The sequence below is a fragment of the Dendronephthya gigantea genome, unplaced genomic scaffold (genome assembly GCF_004324835.1).
Source record: "Dendronephthya gigantea isolate DGI-Jeju-01 unplaced genomic scaffold, DenGig_1.0 000032F, whole genome shotgun sequence".
Taxonomy (NCBI): Eukaryota; Metazoa; Cnidaria; class Anthozoa; order Malacalcyonacea; family Nephtheidae; genus Dendronephthya; species Dendronephthya gigantea.
In genome coordinates this window covers 897219-914325 of record NW_021163042.1, presented here as the reverse complement: position 1 = coordinate 914325, position 17107 = coordinate 897219, and the positions used below count along the sequence as shown (strand labels likewise).

Below are 17107 nucleotides of genomic sequence, written 5' to 3'. Positions count from 1 at the left end.
ACATCTTGGGCTTTGGTATTTGTCTGGATTTATATCGCTGCAATTACACGAAATGTTTGCATCACGTTTAAATTTCATTGTCGAGAATGAAATGTTGTATGGACACGGGTCGTTATGATCAGGAACCCACAAAAAGGACTAATCATCATGCTGATACAAATGCAATTTGTTCAAAAAACGAGTGAACAATGTTGTGCTACACCCAGTGAACAGCATTGTTTACAATGAACCATCAATACTGGTTATATGATACTGAATTGTCAGAATTGATACGAAAATTCTGGTAATGCCCAGATCATGAAAAAATTTCTGTACACCCCTGACGTAGACCCATGCAAGAACGTAATCGGATCAAGAGGAGTAGGGACTTTGAAAACTACTACGTTTAATTAGTTTACAATTAGTATTAGTTTTAATTAGTATTAGTATCAATTAGTATTAGTTTACAAACGACTAATTGTATATTTTTATTTAGTCAGTACCTTAAGGGTTAATATTTTGTTATATAGCGAATTATAGCGTTCGCTTTTTTGTATAATTTGCGTGGTTTGGCTGTAGATATGCTTGCCGGGTATAGCTTCATATATTCTCTCTTAACTGGTGTACCGAAGAAGTAGACTCTCTCAAATAACCTATTGCAGTATATGTCACTGATAATGGTATGAAACGAATAAATTTTTATGATAGGGCGGTAAAATTTTTGCAATAGTGAATAGGCCACGGTGAATTTGAAATAATCTACTTTTCCGATACAACTCTGCATGTTCTGTTAAATGTGAAAATGCTCCGTTCAGCAGGACAAAAAAGCATGTCAGTTTTTCGGTTACATGCATTTCTCCGAGTGCATTATATATCATCAGATACATCTTGACTTTCTGAGCCATATGCCGAGATGTAACTTGTAAGAAAATCGTCAATCTGATAATCCTAGAGAAGAAAAGTAAGATTAGGTAAAGGTTAGGAAAAGTAAGGCAAGGTAAAACTAGCTTGAAGTGTACGAGCAATAAGCTGAAATATGCTATACTGTAGACGACGCAAAAATAGTTTTGATGTTACTTCCAAATCTTTTCGCCTACCAAGCTTGTTTCAAATTCAAATTTTTTCCTCTCTTCATTCACTTTCACGTCGATCGTGATTTTCTTTTCACCACTCGCCCACTTCTCCACTTGAGAAAAATCATACCTTTCCATTACAGTCTAAAAATATATATGTATAAATTGTATTAGGTACAGCAACCGTAGTTCATCAGAAAAATATTTTTGCTGTATGTCACCTTGTCTGTTGCATCAAGGAAAGCCAAACCGTTCTTCTGGACAGCAAGAAGAAGCGCTTCTTGCTGATTGTCAATCATTTTAGTCTAAAGATCCATACACAAAGCTATTATATGTCAATCAATATATCTGATGCTTTATATGCCTCGTACCGGGCGCTATCTTACTATTAGCGATGCTCAGATTCGAATCTCACTACATACAGCTATACCGTTACTCGAAAGAATCGATATGCATGAAAATGCGATAACTCTAACCGATTATCCAATCACGGGCGCACTTAGGTCAACGTAGAAGTGGTGGTTGTGAAAAATATGATCAATTACCTTGACACTGAAAAACGCTGTTCCAAACGTAGGACGGTTGCATATTTCTTTTAGAAATTCAATTTTCGCATCATCGCCAAAGCAAGTCACGTTCTCAGACAAGGCTTGTTCAATAACCTGTTAAAAGGGTAAAATGGTTTGGAAGATCGGTCTTCGCTCTGACCTTAAAAATTACAGTAAAAATGTATATACCTGCTGCCATTCATCAACCGTCTTGTGTGGAATCATTTCGTGGGGAACCAACTTGTTCAACATGTCACTGAAAGAAGATAAAAGGCATTTGATATATCGCACGGTTCTGTTTGAGACCTCAAAAGTGGTGGGCATCTCGGCCCGTCTGGTCCCTATATATTGGTATATAGTCAACGCCAGTTGGTAGATGTAAACAGCTGTCATTTAGACTTATGTAATTAGAGAATTATATATGTGTATATTTATGTATAATTATATATATGAACGAACCACATGGTCGGAGTGACGTCCCTATATATATATAGTTACTGCAAATCAAGCAAGTTTGAATTTGTTTCGTATACTTGTTACTGCTGTCAATAATATATAATGTCAATGATGCTTGAGAGAATGGGTATAGACTCACGGAATTTCAGACAAATGTTCAGTGTCTTCACCAAACTCCGCTCTCAATATCAGGGTCGCAAGAAGAATGCTTTCTGCTTCGGTACATTTGTGGTACCCACGTAGATATTTAGACAATTCCTATATTTATATTGAAAAATATTATACAAGATTTGACACAAACAAAGGCACGTTATCTGAAAACAAAAAATAGCGTCATATAGCCTATGTTCCGAGGCAGACTGGTAAAACTTGCAAAAGGCAAAAAAAGATTCTGACGTTAGCATACCTGATAATAATGCAAACGACAGTCCGCAACGCGATCTTCGCCGGGAATTACATTAATCCACACTTTTCTTAGGAAAAATACTTGGTAATTTACTGCTATTCCATCACCTGGATAAGAAATGGTATACCATACGCAATTAGATATAGGTATGATAAATACATGTGCATTGATTCCTTGGAAATCGTCCAGTATGACCGAGGATCAGTGTTTTTTTAACAACGTGTTGATGAGAAGAACATTCGATGAGAAGCTATGCATTTTTTGTGTGTATATCAAAACACACACACGCATGTAGTATCTATATACACGCAGCATCTTTCAGGAAAATATGTGATCTTTCAGGTAAGTCATGCAGTTTAATCCTCTTCACGAAAAGAAATATATTATTTTAACTTTAAATTTTAGCTAAAATACGTTAGTTAATATAAAAAGACTTGCCCCCTTCAGTTCGTCTCCAAACTTCGATAAAATGTTGAATAAAATCGAAGAAAAAGTACTCATCGGCTGCTCCAAACACTGCAAAATGAAAATACATCATCCAATTAATGATCAATACCGTAAAAATGTAGCATACAAATATTATGTCAAATAATTATTGTTACTGTTAGCCCATAATTATTGAGAAAAAAAGTCTATGACAAAACAATTGTATGCGAATGCTAAATATTTCCATCCATATGAAAATCTTCTCGAGTCGTTGATTCTTATTTTAACCGATTTAGCTAAGTATTTGACTAATCAGTGTTTTAATGTGTTATACGTATACCGTAATTATTCGAATAAACGCCGCGGCGTTTATTAAATTTTTAGCAATTTAGATGCGGCGTTTATTTGAGGGCGGCGTTTATTCAAGGGAGGCGTTTATTGCAAACTCGTAACAACTCTGAATTTAATTATAATAACTTGTAGGTACACCACGTAAGTATTAAATACTGCAAAGCTTTCGGTCCGTTAACCCGGACCTTCATCAGTGCAATTACTTGAATACACGTTTGCGCGTCACTTAAATATCATGTTAGTCGTGATTAGTTTGCTCGCGCTATTAATTAAACGGTTTCATTTAAGTTCTAACTAATGCGCGCGCCCTAGACAAGTATTTGACTAAGAGACACCGAAAAGAGCACGCCACGTACTATTAAGTGGCTTTCCCTCTTGGACGATAGTTTGATGTTTATAAATACTCTGAATTTATTGTGTAATTCAAACGCCAATTTAACCAATACAATCAATCCCCAAAAAAACTAAGTATAAAAGTTATGTGTCTTTTCTATTTATATAATTATATATGAAAATTGAACTGTGGTTATAAATAAATACTTCGAATAAACGCCGCAATGACGAAAAGGTTGCGGCGTTTATTTGAGGGCGGCGTTTAATGATATTTTTGCTTGTACTTGCGGCGTTAATTCGAGGGCGGCGTTTATTCGAGGGAGGCGTTTATTCGAGTATTTACGGTATGCAGAATACTGCATTGAGGTCTTGACGATATAATAGCAACCCATAGGCATAGCTATGCATACATGTACATCAGTGATTCAAATGATTCGAATGCATACAGTTTGAATATCGTTCAGGAAAAAAGTAATCATATACCCTTGTCTCCTATCTTGAAAAAGAGTCCACATCCACTTGGATATCGTAAACCAATATTTTCGGTGATTACCGATATGAGATGACGAGCAGTTGTGGATGATTCAACTTCAAATGACTAAAGTACATATAAACATGCTTTTTACAAGTTCGATAAAATTATTCTTAGGTGATCTAGATCCGAGAAACTTAGCTACTGTTCATACTTATGACGTTTTTATTTTTCACCTATGTATGTTTATATTTGGGAAGGGCATTCACAGACAGTGACATGTAAATGGAATCAACGGGTGAGCGAAAAAGAGGCTACTAGGAATACACTCAGTAATTTTTACAGAATCATTCTCTATACTGGCAGTTAATTACTTAATTACAATAGTGTACAATAGAGTTAGTAGACAGTGGCATGAATGCATTAGCGAGAAATTATCTTAAACGTTAACTTAAACTAATTATTTTAACAGTCAATTTCCACAATTAGCTAGTCCCTCTTCATTCTTCAAAATTAATTTTCTGACTATGCATATATTAAACGTTTTTATACCTGGCAACTTCCATCAGGAAAGAAAACTTTGTGGTTAATCAGATCCATGCGTGTCTAAATAGATTGAATATCAATTTTATAGTATTTAGAAGCATCTTTAGTTACTTGCATCCTTACAATCCATTGTCGAACTTTTAACATCCGTTTTCGAACTGAACATAATTTGGTAAATTGAGCATTTGAGGCGATCAATGTTGTTTTTCGGAAAACCTAATAATAGTGTGTTACCATGCATGCATGTTACCATTCTTGCATTATACCTTGTATGTATCTTACTATATCTTGCATAGGGAATGTCGGGATGTATAGCTATACATACATGGCATATAATTATATCATTATATATAAGGTAACATTTTAAAACCTGGATGGCTTGAACTTCTGCAATATGAGGTGGATATGTTCTGCGACCATGAGTAATCATTTTAACCAGCCTCATGTAGCATTGTTTAGCCAACACATTGTTCTCTGTCCTCGCTCGTAGAAAGTTTATCACTTCGTCTTTTATGTTATCACTAGAAATTGGAGAATAAATGGCCGGATCAGATCGGATCAGATAACATATTCAGGGTAGGACCTGTATGGAAAAAAAATTTCCAGCCAAATTTCCAGGCCAGAAAAAAATGGCGTGAAATATCTCCTAAAAGAAAGATTATGTATCCATATAGTATTTTTAATTTCCTGCTGCCAAAAAATAACACGATAAGCCTGTTCTCCACTTGAACTTTTTGCACATTCACGCTCTTACCTGCAGGAGTATAGCCCGGTTATCAGCCACATCAGCTCCCAGCTACGTTCGGCACATGTGCTATATGATGAAAGGTAATTATAGCTCTTTGTAATTTGCATAAGAGCACGATTAACGGCACAAAATAGAGAAATTGGCAGTGGCCAACAATTGTAATTGCAATACAATAGTGTTTGTGTCTATTGGTATTTTGGACTCTGGAGCCTATAGAGGCCGGTTGCTACATTTTGGTTAAATCGTAGTTAATTATGACTCGAGAAAAAAAGATCATGAAACAAACTATATAGTTAGACGTTTTAGTTCTATATAGACGTTATAGTTAACTGTTTTTTTATGCAACAGGCTCCACTTGGAAACGTTATCATATATAGCCACACATGCTGTATAATGCTTCTGATGTAGGCTATATATAATATAGTTACTTACTCGTTTTCGCCTGCTTCTATGTGTTTGATAATTTCTAAATACACGTGGTCTTCAGATACACTCTAAGATACAGAATTAATGTTTTATTATAATGAATAAAAATTAAATGTGACTTTACCCATCCCATACATGCACTCGTTGTTCCCGTTTTGACGCATATACTCACATTTCCCAAGGGTCGTCCGAAGATGGCATCTGTCAACTTCATTTCAGACAAAATGTCACATGCAGGCTCGTCGACGTAGGCAATGATAGGTAGTTATGGTGAAGGATGTAATATTTCGCTTAGATAATAAAAACAGAGGCTTCTGCTCACACGATCCAATTTTGTTGGATCCAATTCACTTCTGACGGATTTTATAGTATGTTGACTTCCAATGTAATGACAAAATTGGATCATGTGAACATACCTTTAAGTCATTCATGTCAATGAAAAATCTCTCAAGCCGCATGTGTCTTTAGTTGAAACTGATTTAGTATTTGTGATCTATTTCGAAAATAAAAAGGATATCTTTATAAGAGTCACTCTCTTCAAAGGAAGGGAAACCAAAGCGTTCAGGATTCCAATCAATGCTTCTTAAGTAAGAACTTTTCGTATTTTCCTAAATTAAAGAAATATATTGTTGTAAAACAGCATAATATCTATAGGCAATAACAGCGCGTGGTTGTTAGCTCTGAGAGGTCTTCTATCTCGGATAATTTTAGGGCTCAAGTCACAGTAACGCGAGGTCTTTAACTCGTAATTCAATATGCTTTACAAGCATATAGTACGTCAACTATAGGAGTCAGTGGTTATTATAAATTCAACAAACCTGTTCTATAGAATGGTCTTTTTCATTGTCTTCTTCATTGCCTTTTTCAGGTTCTCCTTCATGATCTTCTCCATGATCTTCCTCATGATCTTCTTCATGAACGTCTTCATGAACTTCTTCATGAACTTCTTCATGATCTTCTCCAAGATCTTCTTCATAATTCTGATGTAGAACATTCCCGTCAATTTCTTCATTCTTCTCTGGCATATCATGTTCCAGTGAAACACTAACATGATCCTCTACAACAGCCGAGATTCCCAGGTCTCCCGTCATGAAGGCTGTTTCCTTGGTTATATCTTTTTCAGATACCTCTGATTCCTCGGACGAAATTGCTACATTTGGAACTCCATTATCTGTTGGTGACCCGTGATCCACGACTTCGTTTTCACTTCCTAAATCTTTTTCTTGGTCAACCGACGGAGGCTTTTCATGCGCTTTCTCGACGTTTCTTGAACTTACGTATATTTTGCTTCTATATAATTCAGATTCAAGTTCCTTATATGATCTTCTGGAAACATCAATTCTGGAGTTGATAACGTGCCGTTTGTTTCTTTGCTCCGTAAATGTATCTCGGGCATCGTAAGTATCTATATTTCGGAGTAGTTGTTCTGAAGAAGAATTGACAACGATTGCTTCCGGTTCTGGCGAGATGCCATTGGCGTTGAAATCATTGTGAGCAACTTCATGCGTTGTCAGCGCTGCGTTCGACTCTACCCAGCCTTGAATTCTTGAACTTGAATCGTCAGACATATTATCCTAGCAAATTAGGAACTTTATCCAATTAGTGGGAGCAATAATTTATACAGAACTTTTGGCGACTGTTTTAAGCCAGGCGCACACGACGCGATTTTTCTCGTACGTTTTTAGTCGTCCGATTTTAATCGGCAAATATCAAGCTGTTTCGATATATTCCGACTGCAGCCAGCCGACTAAAATCGCTTGACTTAAGATGACATCGAAGGATTTAGCCGACCGACTAAATTAAATCGTATGCCAAAACTCGTGTCCGTGTGGACTTGGCTTTTCAATGCTGGAAATTCAACCACTTTGCCATAATTACCCTTTGTTTTATTCGCGGTAACAATCCTGAGCTCAAGGATGAAGTGTCGTGTTGACTCAGCTAAATGAACGAAGATTCAGGTATATGAACTTAATTGTTACACGTTTAAATTTAATAAATAAATCTATACAACAACCAACTCAACCTTTGGCAGGCTATCGGAGTTTGTTAGTTGAGCTGTAAATTAAATTTATACACACTTGTGGCTTTCTGTATTATAGCATACGTTAATGTTAATGTTGCGCGGAGCCGGAAAGTCAATAAATTGTACGCATAAATCATATCTACTTTGAAAACAATTTGGAAACTTTTGTTCGAAGGGAAATTTATTTTGTATGGAAAGAATAGAATTATTTTCAAAAACAGAAGTTAGAGTTTTAAGTTTCTGATTGTTTTTACACGGTCCGATTAGATGTATTTCCTCTTATAAAATATTTCAATTTACCTTTCGTCCTTGCTCATGTTTCAGTTCACTCTTCCTCAAAACCGCCTATATCGAGGAAGATTGATAAATTTTAGTTGTGTTATTGAATTCTAGTTTCGTTTTCGTGTTTACTGGATTGTTTGATGGATTCATCACAAACTATCACGAAGGTAAATCAGCCGAATAAAAAAACGTAACGCAAAAAAAGGCTATAGTGTGATAGTTTTGGCCTAATTGTTCAGCTAGTCTGTTAAGTGTCATCCCGAGCCCAAATTGTACCAAGAAAATAACACGTTTATCGCTACGTACCAACAATTCATCATTTGGAGGTTCAATAACTGGTATGATGTAAAATATTCCCCCTGAAACGTCTCCGCTTAACCCAGTTCTTTGACAAGTACCATAACCTTCTCCAGTGGCTTCAAGGGTTTCGCCGTTACATGTTTTATCCAACACAATCAAGTCTCCAGAATAAAATTTCAGTCCTCCTCTTTTGGTACCTAAACAGAGAAAACGCCTTGCAACATCGTTTACTGCGTATCTTCGTCCTTGCCTTAATAATAATAGTAAAATCTGTACCAGTTGTAGCCCATACAATGATCATCACATTTATATGTCCCTGTTATATTTGTATATTCGCATTGTTTTTTTGTGATATCATAGATGATTCCAGGTTGACAAAATTCTGATGCAGGCAAAAAGAATCAATTTTAACACTGTTTTAGACGGACCATCTCACAAATGAAAAACAACCACTTTCGGCTCGAATTTGCGAAAATTGCTGCGCAATATTTTCCACGTTTTAGCAGCATTTTGCAACGAAAAACTTCCAAATGTTTTCCACTTCAAGATGGAATCATCTATTGTTGTTATCGTTTATGAGATCTGTCGCCCTCCTGCCAGGTGTACAGGCTTAAAAACTATGGGGGGGCGGATGAATGATTTCAGCAAAATTTTCCAGCCTTTCGCCTACAAATCGCCCACCTTATTACCGCATGATTTCAACAAAAATTGTCCGAATTATTATTTTGTTTGAATTATTATTGTCCGAATTATTATTTTGTTCGAATTATTATTACATTATTTTGTTGCTACAATGTCATAAGGGAAACATCTTACCTGAACGATCATTGACCGCCAGGAGATACCGAGAACGCTTCCTCAAACCCGTTAAAAAGAAATTCAAAAGTTCATGTATTTGTTCGCCTTTGATTGCTTTTATTTGTTTTTCCTTCTTGTAGATTGTGTGGATTACAACCGTCCCAACTTTTTCATTTTCGAATCTAGGAGAAAGATTTTTATAAAATGGCAACACCGAAGCCACAGTAAGGCACGGCTGATTTTATAGCGTAAAAGGGGGAGCTATCTTATAAATTTCAGAAATATTTGCCACGCCGAGCAGTCCACAACAAGTCAGTCTCTTTTAAGGCCTTTTTATTATATGAACATGAATATTGTATAGAGTTTTAGGCCACCGAGAAAATCGTATTTAAACACACGTAAAAATACGATATTTTTTTAGTGTAAAAATATCATTTTCGCAAGCCAATCAAAAACTGCGTAAGAAATATGTTTGACTAATCAAAAAATCTGTTGTAAAACGTTCCAGTTTTTGAATTTGTTGTTATAATTTGTTCATATAATGGAAATATGAGCTCGTTCGCTGCGCTTACTCGTGAGCAGTATTCTCTTCAACACTCGAAATAAACTCCATAGTTCCGTGCAACCATATAATATTCTTATATTCTCTAAATACTTACTTCTCAAATGTGACTTTCTTCATTTCCGGAAATAGGATTTTCCACAAATTTGATGTTCCTGAATATAACCCTACGTCGCGACAGTTGACTTCAAAACTCACTTCTGAGTCAACATCAACAGATGTGCATCGAAAACTTCGAGAAAATTCCCAGGTCAGGTTTACTTTTGCATACTGTACAACTTGTCCCGCGGCTGTGACACGATTTACCTGTTCCCTTTGACGAAATTTCTGTGCATGAAATGTAAAACAAACTTAGTATAGAATACTTTTTCGCCATCAGATAGCAGCCTGTACTGTTAGAAATAATAGATGAAAACTGATTATAGACGTGATTATAGATATAATTTTTTAGTGTGTAAGGACCGCAGAGGCAGAGGAAGATCGTTAAAGAGAGGGGGGGTATTCATATATTCATCATATTCATGTTAACAGACCGTAAAAACAATAAATTTTAAAAAAAACTTATATTGCTGAATATGAATATATGAATATTTGACACCCCCCCCTTAACGACCTTCTGCGGCCCCTGTTTAAGGATCTTTGAAGAATTTTCTAATGCACCTTTCTAAAGCTGTTTTCGACCAGCTGTACCCAACCACGTTTATGCTTTGTCGACGAATTTCTGGTGATACTGATGTGAAATGATCTGGTGACTCGTTCAATTTGTTGTCTGTTTGCATTTACACCGTGTAGTAAGTAACAATGAACTGCGATAATTTTCTCCAAAATTCCATTCTACAATGGAAAACAAGAAAAGTCAATGGTGTGGCAAAAAAGTTATTTTATTTAAACGTTATTTAATACTTTGGGGCAATTGCTCGCATAATTTATTCTGTCAGTATTAAATGCATGCATGGTAATGTTTATTTAATACTGGTACTCACGACACACATTCAATAATATCGAGTACATGATTTATTTATACATCATTTACTTTTTGCTATATCAGGCATTGACTATTGGAAACGGCCTGTTTTGAACTGACAGAGAACATGCTCAAGCTTTGATAATGAATTGTGGAACCGTTTGAACCACGACACACGCCTTAATAAACTTCACAGCAATTTCGCGTGCAAAGTTGAACCGCATGAATCACGCAATCAGAACACTCAGTACAAGGCTCAGTACATCATTTTAGTACTTATGACATATCTTATGTAGAATTTCAGTCTGCCTGCAAGCTAGCATATACGGGCAGAACAGATATTCACCGAACTATACTTATCTTAACCTCATTGTAGTTTGAACAGAAAATATCAGGAAAGTCGGGGCATAAAATTTGCTATTTTTCTATTTAGTCTAAATGTTCAACCGAATTTACCTCGCGTATTTTAAACTCCCCAGACTTCACTGATGTTATTATTTGATTGTATATCAGCTCTGTGGATGTCTTATCAGATGCGAAGCTATGCCATGGTGAAAATATTTCCTTGAACAATCCTAATTTCCACGAGCTGGCTATTTGCATGTCCTTCGCTCTTTGTTCACATGATGAAATAACGTCCATCACGTGGTCGTCTCCAGAGACAATCACCAGCATCTAAAAATAAAAACCAATAAAAATCAATAAACCTTACCCATTGAATCACGCAATCAGAACACTCAGTACTATGACTACCCAACGGTCCCTTTCCAGAATTATGGTTGGTTGCAAGATAATGCGTGCAGAGAATGCTGTATATGGTTAAATAATGGTTGTGAAAACTGAAATGTCATGATGTATAAGGCTTATCTGTAACTAAACAGATTCATAGACAAAGGAAGAAAACAAGTGGAATCAGTCAGCGAGCAGGCTAACATTAAGTGGCAATAAATATTTCTCATTTCAAAACTTCGCATTCGACTACGAGTGCATATTAAATAATACATCAGCATAAGCATAAATTACACCAACCTGTCTTCCAATCCTGACATGGAATGCAAATCCAAAGAGATCCATGATTCCTATGGCTGATTTCATTTGTTTTTTCAATTCAAGACCTGTTATGGCTGAATCCAAATTTAGTGTACATTTTTGTGCGTTTGGTAGATGTACTGCAATTCTAATAGATGTTCGTTTGAGTATCGCCTAAGAGAACAGGATGAAGATAATTAAGCTTTCTTTTTACAGCAAGAACGAGCTTGAAGTGTGGCAATTTATCGATCATAACTGATGTAATAGCCAATTTCATGGCTTTATTCATCGAACAATAAATCTATAATTATACGAATTTTCATCATATTAAGATATCCAATATCATAGATACCATACCAAAGACAACTAGCTAAACCATCAGTACTGTAGAATGCTCAATATTTGCCCCTACCTGGTATTCGTATGATGATGGCGGTTCATCTCTCTTTCCATGCAGAAGTGTCCGTTCCAGTTTATCCCTGCAATACGCCCTCTCTACCTCTGGAGCTGAATTCAAAATGTTTATCATGTACGGATGGAACTATATCATAAAAGGCAAAAATAGATTTTACACTGAATGCAAAGGTTACCACATGAAATTAAAGCGATCTTTTTTGTAATCAAGTTGGTTTCATATTTCTAAGGTCAAATGCAAAGGAAGTGCTGTTCGTGTTTTTTTCGAGACATGGTTTAACCTTATTCGTTAGCTATTTTCAGGTGTTTGGGGTTAATTTTTATACCTCATTAGAAGGAGGAAATGAAGACAAGCAGCATGCGAAAAGTGTCCAGCAAGCACGTTGAGCTTTTTCTGAATGATTGCCATTTATCTGCTTGTAAATTTGACAGAAAATTTCATCTCTAGAGGAAGGAAGATAAAGGATTTTATTTAAAGAATTTACTTTAAATGTTAGCCAAGATATTTGCCTTCAGATCGGATATCTGCCACGGATATACATGCACGGATTTTTTACAAAAACATGTTGTTAATTTCTCCCAAAATATTGCATGCTGACAAATGGAACATTTCAGCTGCCAGGAAGACGTAAAGCAGATAAAGCAGATTAATTTGAAGAAAGAAACTGGGAGAAATATGCAGCACAGTATTACATTAACTGTCGTACCTGAGTTGCGGGCCTAAAATCCCAAGACCACAAATAAAATGAACAATTTCCAAGTCCGTCGATTTCCAGCGTTTAATGAATGTGTAAGGATTACATTCTCCACCAACGCTACCTCGCTTTAACTCTCTTATTAATTCTCTGAAAATAGGCTGAAAAAAGATATTATCAGGTAAATAATTTTTCAACATCTATTATCGAATAGTCGCTGTAAGATTTTCAGTTATGAGCTTGAGTGACAATGCGATATTGTAGGCGAATGTTTAGTTAATAACTTAATAATCTTGTTAAAAGGATTGATTCTTGGTTCTCAGTATTCGGCGATGTATTGTCAGAGGCCGGTGATAAGGAAAATTTATTCAAAATAACAAAGCACTTTATTCTTTATTGTTTACATGCAATAGGCATCGGGCACTTTTGCAAACGCGGTTTTCGAGAGGAGCCGAATGTCGACCTGCCAGGTCACCGACCATCGGCGATGGCTATTGTCCGCAGTTATCACTAGAGAATAAATTGCTTTGTTATTTTCTATAAATTTTCTTTGTCATCAGCCACAAACATACTGCAGACGGTCGGCGATGCTCTGCGACCATTGTCGGTGATCAATGCATAAGTAGAAACATTTTATGCATCGGTAACAAACGACAATAGAGATTGCCGACTGTCTGCGAGTGAATTATGAGAACCAGGTTTACAAGACTCTTTGCTGACGAATCTTTGCAGCTGCGATTATTCACATGAACCAAATTGCACATGACGACAAAGTACAAGAACATGACAAAACGTACACTGATAGAGGATTTGTAAATGTGAATAGAACCAAAATGAGGTGACTTACTTTGTTGAGAAACGAGCTTTGTGGTTGTTCTCTTTCTGCAGTGTAACGAAATATCGCTAGCGAAATTGCACGAGCAGCCTACAGTGGTGTCAATATTCATTAATCAGAATTGTATTTGATATATTACAATACGGTAATGTGGCCTCCAGTGCCACAAACACAAGCTGGAAAAGTTAACAAGATTATTCTCCATTGCCCACTGAATTACAACCACCCATGCATTACCAGGCACCTTTCAGCTTTCTTTGCCCCACCTACCCCTCAACACTGGCTTTGAGTTTGGCATCCGCTAACCACGCCTAAAGGCGGATTTCCATTCAGTGCAAAATGTCGCGCGATCGATTTTTTGCGATCGCTTTCTTTTGAAATATGTTCATTCAAACTCATCTAATGAGATTAATTCCACTTGACTGTTTGCATTTCAAAAGAAGCGATCGCAAAAAGTCGATCGCGCGACATTTTGCACTGAATGGAAATCCGCCTTAAATATAAGGACTAAAAATTATAACAGCGTGCCGAATGATGGCTAATGAATGAGAATGCATGCAGCTTGCAATAAGAAAATGATTAGAAAAAGCCCACCAAGACTAGTACTCACATTTTGATCGAGAGTAGTCTTGAAATGATGTAAAGATTGTTTCAGCGGTGTCCTCTCGGCATTCTTGGAATGAAAACTTTGAAACTTCTGCGCAGCATACTTTGCAAACGTTTTCTTTGGCGAATTGGCTGCCTGCAAGAAAAGCAGCATAATATAAGGTGAGGTTGGCAATTACCTCCTATGGCTATGGGCTCAACCGCCCAAATATAAATACGTGATTGTTCTTGATACATCAATTATTAATCTTCTCATGGATTTGCCTGTAGTTTTAGCCTGTAGTTTTATTATTCTTTAGATAATTATTATATCACAATTGAGGGACTGCCGTGGCTTAAGAGTAAATAAATAACTCGAAGCTTGTTTCATTTTTAAACGCGATGTGCGGATTAATTCAATGCTTTTGGATTGGAATCTCACCAGGTCCCGAATTATAGGCGGAGTAAAAAAATATGCGTTCGTAAACATTTGAGTATTTTTCGATTTTAAAATAATACACGTAGTTACTTTCGTTTTTTTGACACCCAACTGCCCCCCCCCCCCCTTCCTCTTCCTTCTTGCAACGAAAAGCAGTCAAGTCAAAATTGATAAGAAAAATTTGCAGGCAAATTATTTCTGTGCAGGTTACTCATGCAACTCATTCCCAAAAGAATCGGTGACGTTCTTCTCGCAGCGACCCAACTTGTTGCTACTTTCATATATGGCGAACAATTTTCCAATTAGTGGCAATAATTACAAAAATGCTTTGTGCAAATAAATATGAAATATATATGAAAAGTATGGCTGCTTGGAGCAAACTATCGACCTTTCTTACGGCCTGTATCTGATGTATGGTATTTTGATTTAAGACTGGGGAAGGAGATTCTAACGAAGTTATTTACACGGCTTCAATATGACGAATATACATGAATATAGTCACCAACAAAAATAAAACAATAGTATTTCCCCTATGGCTATGAGCTCTAACCTGGGTGTCGGCTAAAATGTATGTTAGCTAACTCAAGAAAAAACAGGCCTCTAATTTGGAGGCAAACGCGTAACGGCATAGAAAACTTTAACACTGGAATTATAAAGTGAGACTGATTAAGAAAAGGTTATATAGGAGGGGCATGCATGTAGGAATGGAATTGACTTTATTTATAGCTATAGGAGGTAGAAACAGTGACTAGCTTAGATGATAATGTAATTTTGTCAGTATAAGCATAAAATGTGTTTTATTTCTTAGTATAAAGACGACATGCTCGGCCACGTTTAGAATAGACTTTAATTCAAAATCGAGTGGCTGATCAATACCGAATATATGGTCAAGAAACTAAACAAAGGGATTGAAGGAAGTGTATAAAAATTATACAAACTATATATATAACACAGCTTTGACTAAAACTAAGTTTACAAAGTCCACCATACAATCTATATTCGTGCAGGAAATAAAGACCCTGCAAGAAGGACTATAACGGTTTCGAGAAAATAATCAATACTAATGCATATTAAGTATAATAGACTATATTAGACATCTTGTTACGAGTCATACGTGCTTTGCATTTCGATTTCATATTTGAATTTGACAATAACGATATGGAGGTGAAGAATGTTACATGACATTTCATACCATTCCTAGCTGACGACTTTATCTTTTTCTGTTTCGCAATGTGATAACTTTTACTTCAAGAACAAACCAAACAAAGTTTGGTACTTCGCGACACAAAGATATAAACTGTGTATATATAGATACATTTGTGTTGCTTACATGATGGTGAAACCGCGTAAAATATGCAATATTTTGTTGCAATTAACATGCCTATACAAATCACTCAGTCAAGCGTTTTATAACAAATACCACAAACTCCACAGCATTGCTCTTTCACTAACATGATTGAACTTGGATAAGATGTGATGTTGATACCTAAATCTAAGTCACCTTATCGTTTTCTCGGCTGTAAGTTGAAAAAACAGTAAAAGATTTACAAACTAAATTAAATAACACATTGGAATTTGGTTCATGTTTAGAATTAAATTCGCAATAATTCAAAGGGATTCTGCAGGAGGTTGTCGCCCTACTGAGAACGGAATCCGGAAGACTTACATTAAGGTGGCTCGGACTGGTTCCATGCAATTTGCGAGGTATATTAAGGTGGCTCCATGCATCAATTTGCGAGGTATGGTAAAATCATGATGAGAATAATTCTTTTGAAAAGAGGTTCTGGTCGATGCGTGGACAAAATTTTACCAAATTAATTCAAAATAATTGTTTTCCATTTTACCATATGCCATGAGCAAATAGGCGCTGTATATAAACATGTTAAAAAACATGCTGATTACCCATACAGCTTTTAGTATAGAAACGCGGATTTGATAAAAAGGGTGTTGCTTTAGAAAGGCTAGATCACCAACAGCTGTAGGTCTATACATCTCTTTTGGAAAGTTAAAAAAGTTGTGCTGGTTTAAAATCTATCGTGTCCGTTCTACGTTCTCAAACACTTGAATGTATTGTTTTTACCATGAGCAAACTTCACGAGAATCAGGGATATCGTCAGACCTGGTTGATGGAAGAGGACGAAATAATGACGGAATGGTCATAATTCAAAAATTCTCTAAATGAAAATATTCAATGCCCTATATACAAAATGCCCGGAAAACGATTAAATGAAAATGAAACGATTAGCTACCCAATAGTATATTCCAACGTACCGCAATCATTTTGAGCTATTACAAATCTTTCCAGAATGCACGGTGACACCTCTCTCATTATCTCACTTCTAAACTCAAAACATAAATACCAAAAATGAAAAACAAATAAGTTTCAGAAATCATGCACGGGCTACTCGAAGCCTGGG

The 17107-nt window shown here is 36.2% G+C and overlaps 2 protein-coding genes across 2 annotated transcripts; both read right to left on the bottom strand.

Annotated features, from left to right (window-relative positions):
- Nucleotides 1-320: 320 nt before the first annotated feature.
- LOC114524905 (myosin-VIIa-like) lies at nt 321-6368 on the bottom strand. The gene is made up of 15 exons (XM_028546126.1): nt 6282-6368; nt 5937-6025; nt 5771-5832; nt 5345-5404; nt 4961-5111; nt 4597-4650; nt 4056-4170; nt 2901-2978; nt 2463-2569; nt 2196-2314; nt 1790-1856; nt 1598-1714; nt 1274-1357; nt 1077-1196; nt 321-927 (listed from the first exon to the last, which is right to left on the bottom strand). Exons 2-15 carry the CDS (start codon nt 5976-5978, stop codon nt 847-849), a joined length of 1257 nt encoding a protein of 418 aa, XP_028401927.1. The 5' UTR covers nt 5979-6025; nt 6282-6368; the 3' UTR covers nt 321-846.
- Nucleotides 6369-6573: 205 nt separating this feature from the next.
- On the bottom strand, nt 6574-17043 carry LOC114524970 (myosin-VIIa-like). Its single transcript, XM_028546228.1, has 15 exons — nt 16962-17043; nt 14277-14408; nt 13679-13756; nt 12844-12992; nt 12463-12580; nt 12135-12263; nt 11723-11896; nt 11150-11368; nt 10390-10563; nt 9827-10056; nt 9186-9349; nt 8376-8566; nt 8088-8132; nt 7643-7702; nt 6574-7338 (listed from the first exon to the last, which is right to left on the bottom strand). The coding sequence occupies exons 1-15, from the start codon at nt 16968-16970 to the stop codon at nt 6574-6576; spliced, it is 2637 nt and encodes an 878-aa protein (XP_028402029.1). The 5' UTR covers nt 16971-17043.
- Nucleotides 17044-17107: the final 64 nt, after the last annotated feature.

Excerpts from the sequence above, each read along its gene's own strand:
- LOC114524905 (XM_028546126.1), bottom strand. The coding sequence starts at position 5,978 with ATGAAGTTGACAGATGCCATCTTCGGACGACCCTTGGGAAAT. Across the intron at positions 5,112-5,344 it reads ACCGGGCTATACTCCTGCAG|TGATAACATAAAAGACGAAG; the intron begins GTAAGAGCGTGA and ends TCCAATTTCTAG. Across the intron at positions 1,197-1,273 it reads TCCTTGATGCAACAGACAAG|ACTGTAATGGAAAGGTATGA; the intron begins GTGACATACAGC and ends ATATATTTTTAG.
- LOC114524970 (XM_028546228.1), bottom strand. Across the intron at positions 10,564-11,149 it reads GGGAGTTTAAAATACGCGAG|AATGGAATTTTGGAGAAAAT; the intron begins GTAAATTCGGTT and ends TTTCCATTGTAG. Across the intron at positions 10,057-10,389 it reads TCGAAAACAGCTTTAGAAAG|AAATTTCGTCAAAGGGAACA; the intron begins GTGCATTAGAAA and ends TTTCATGCACAG.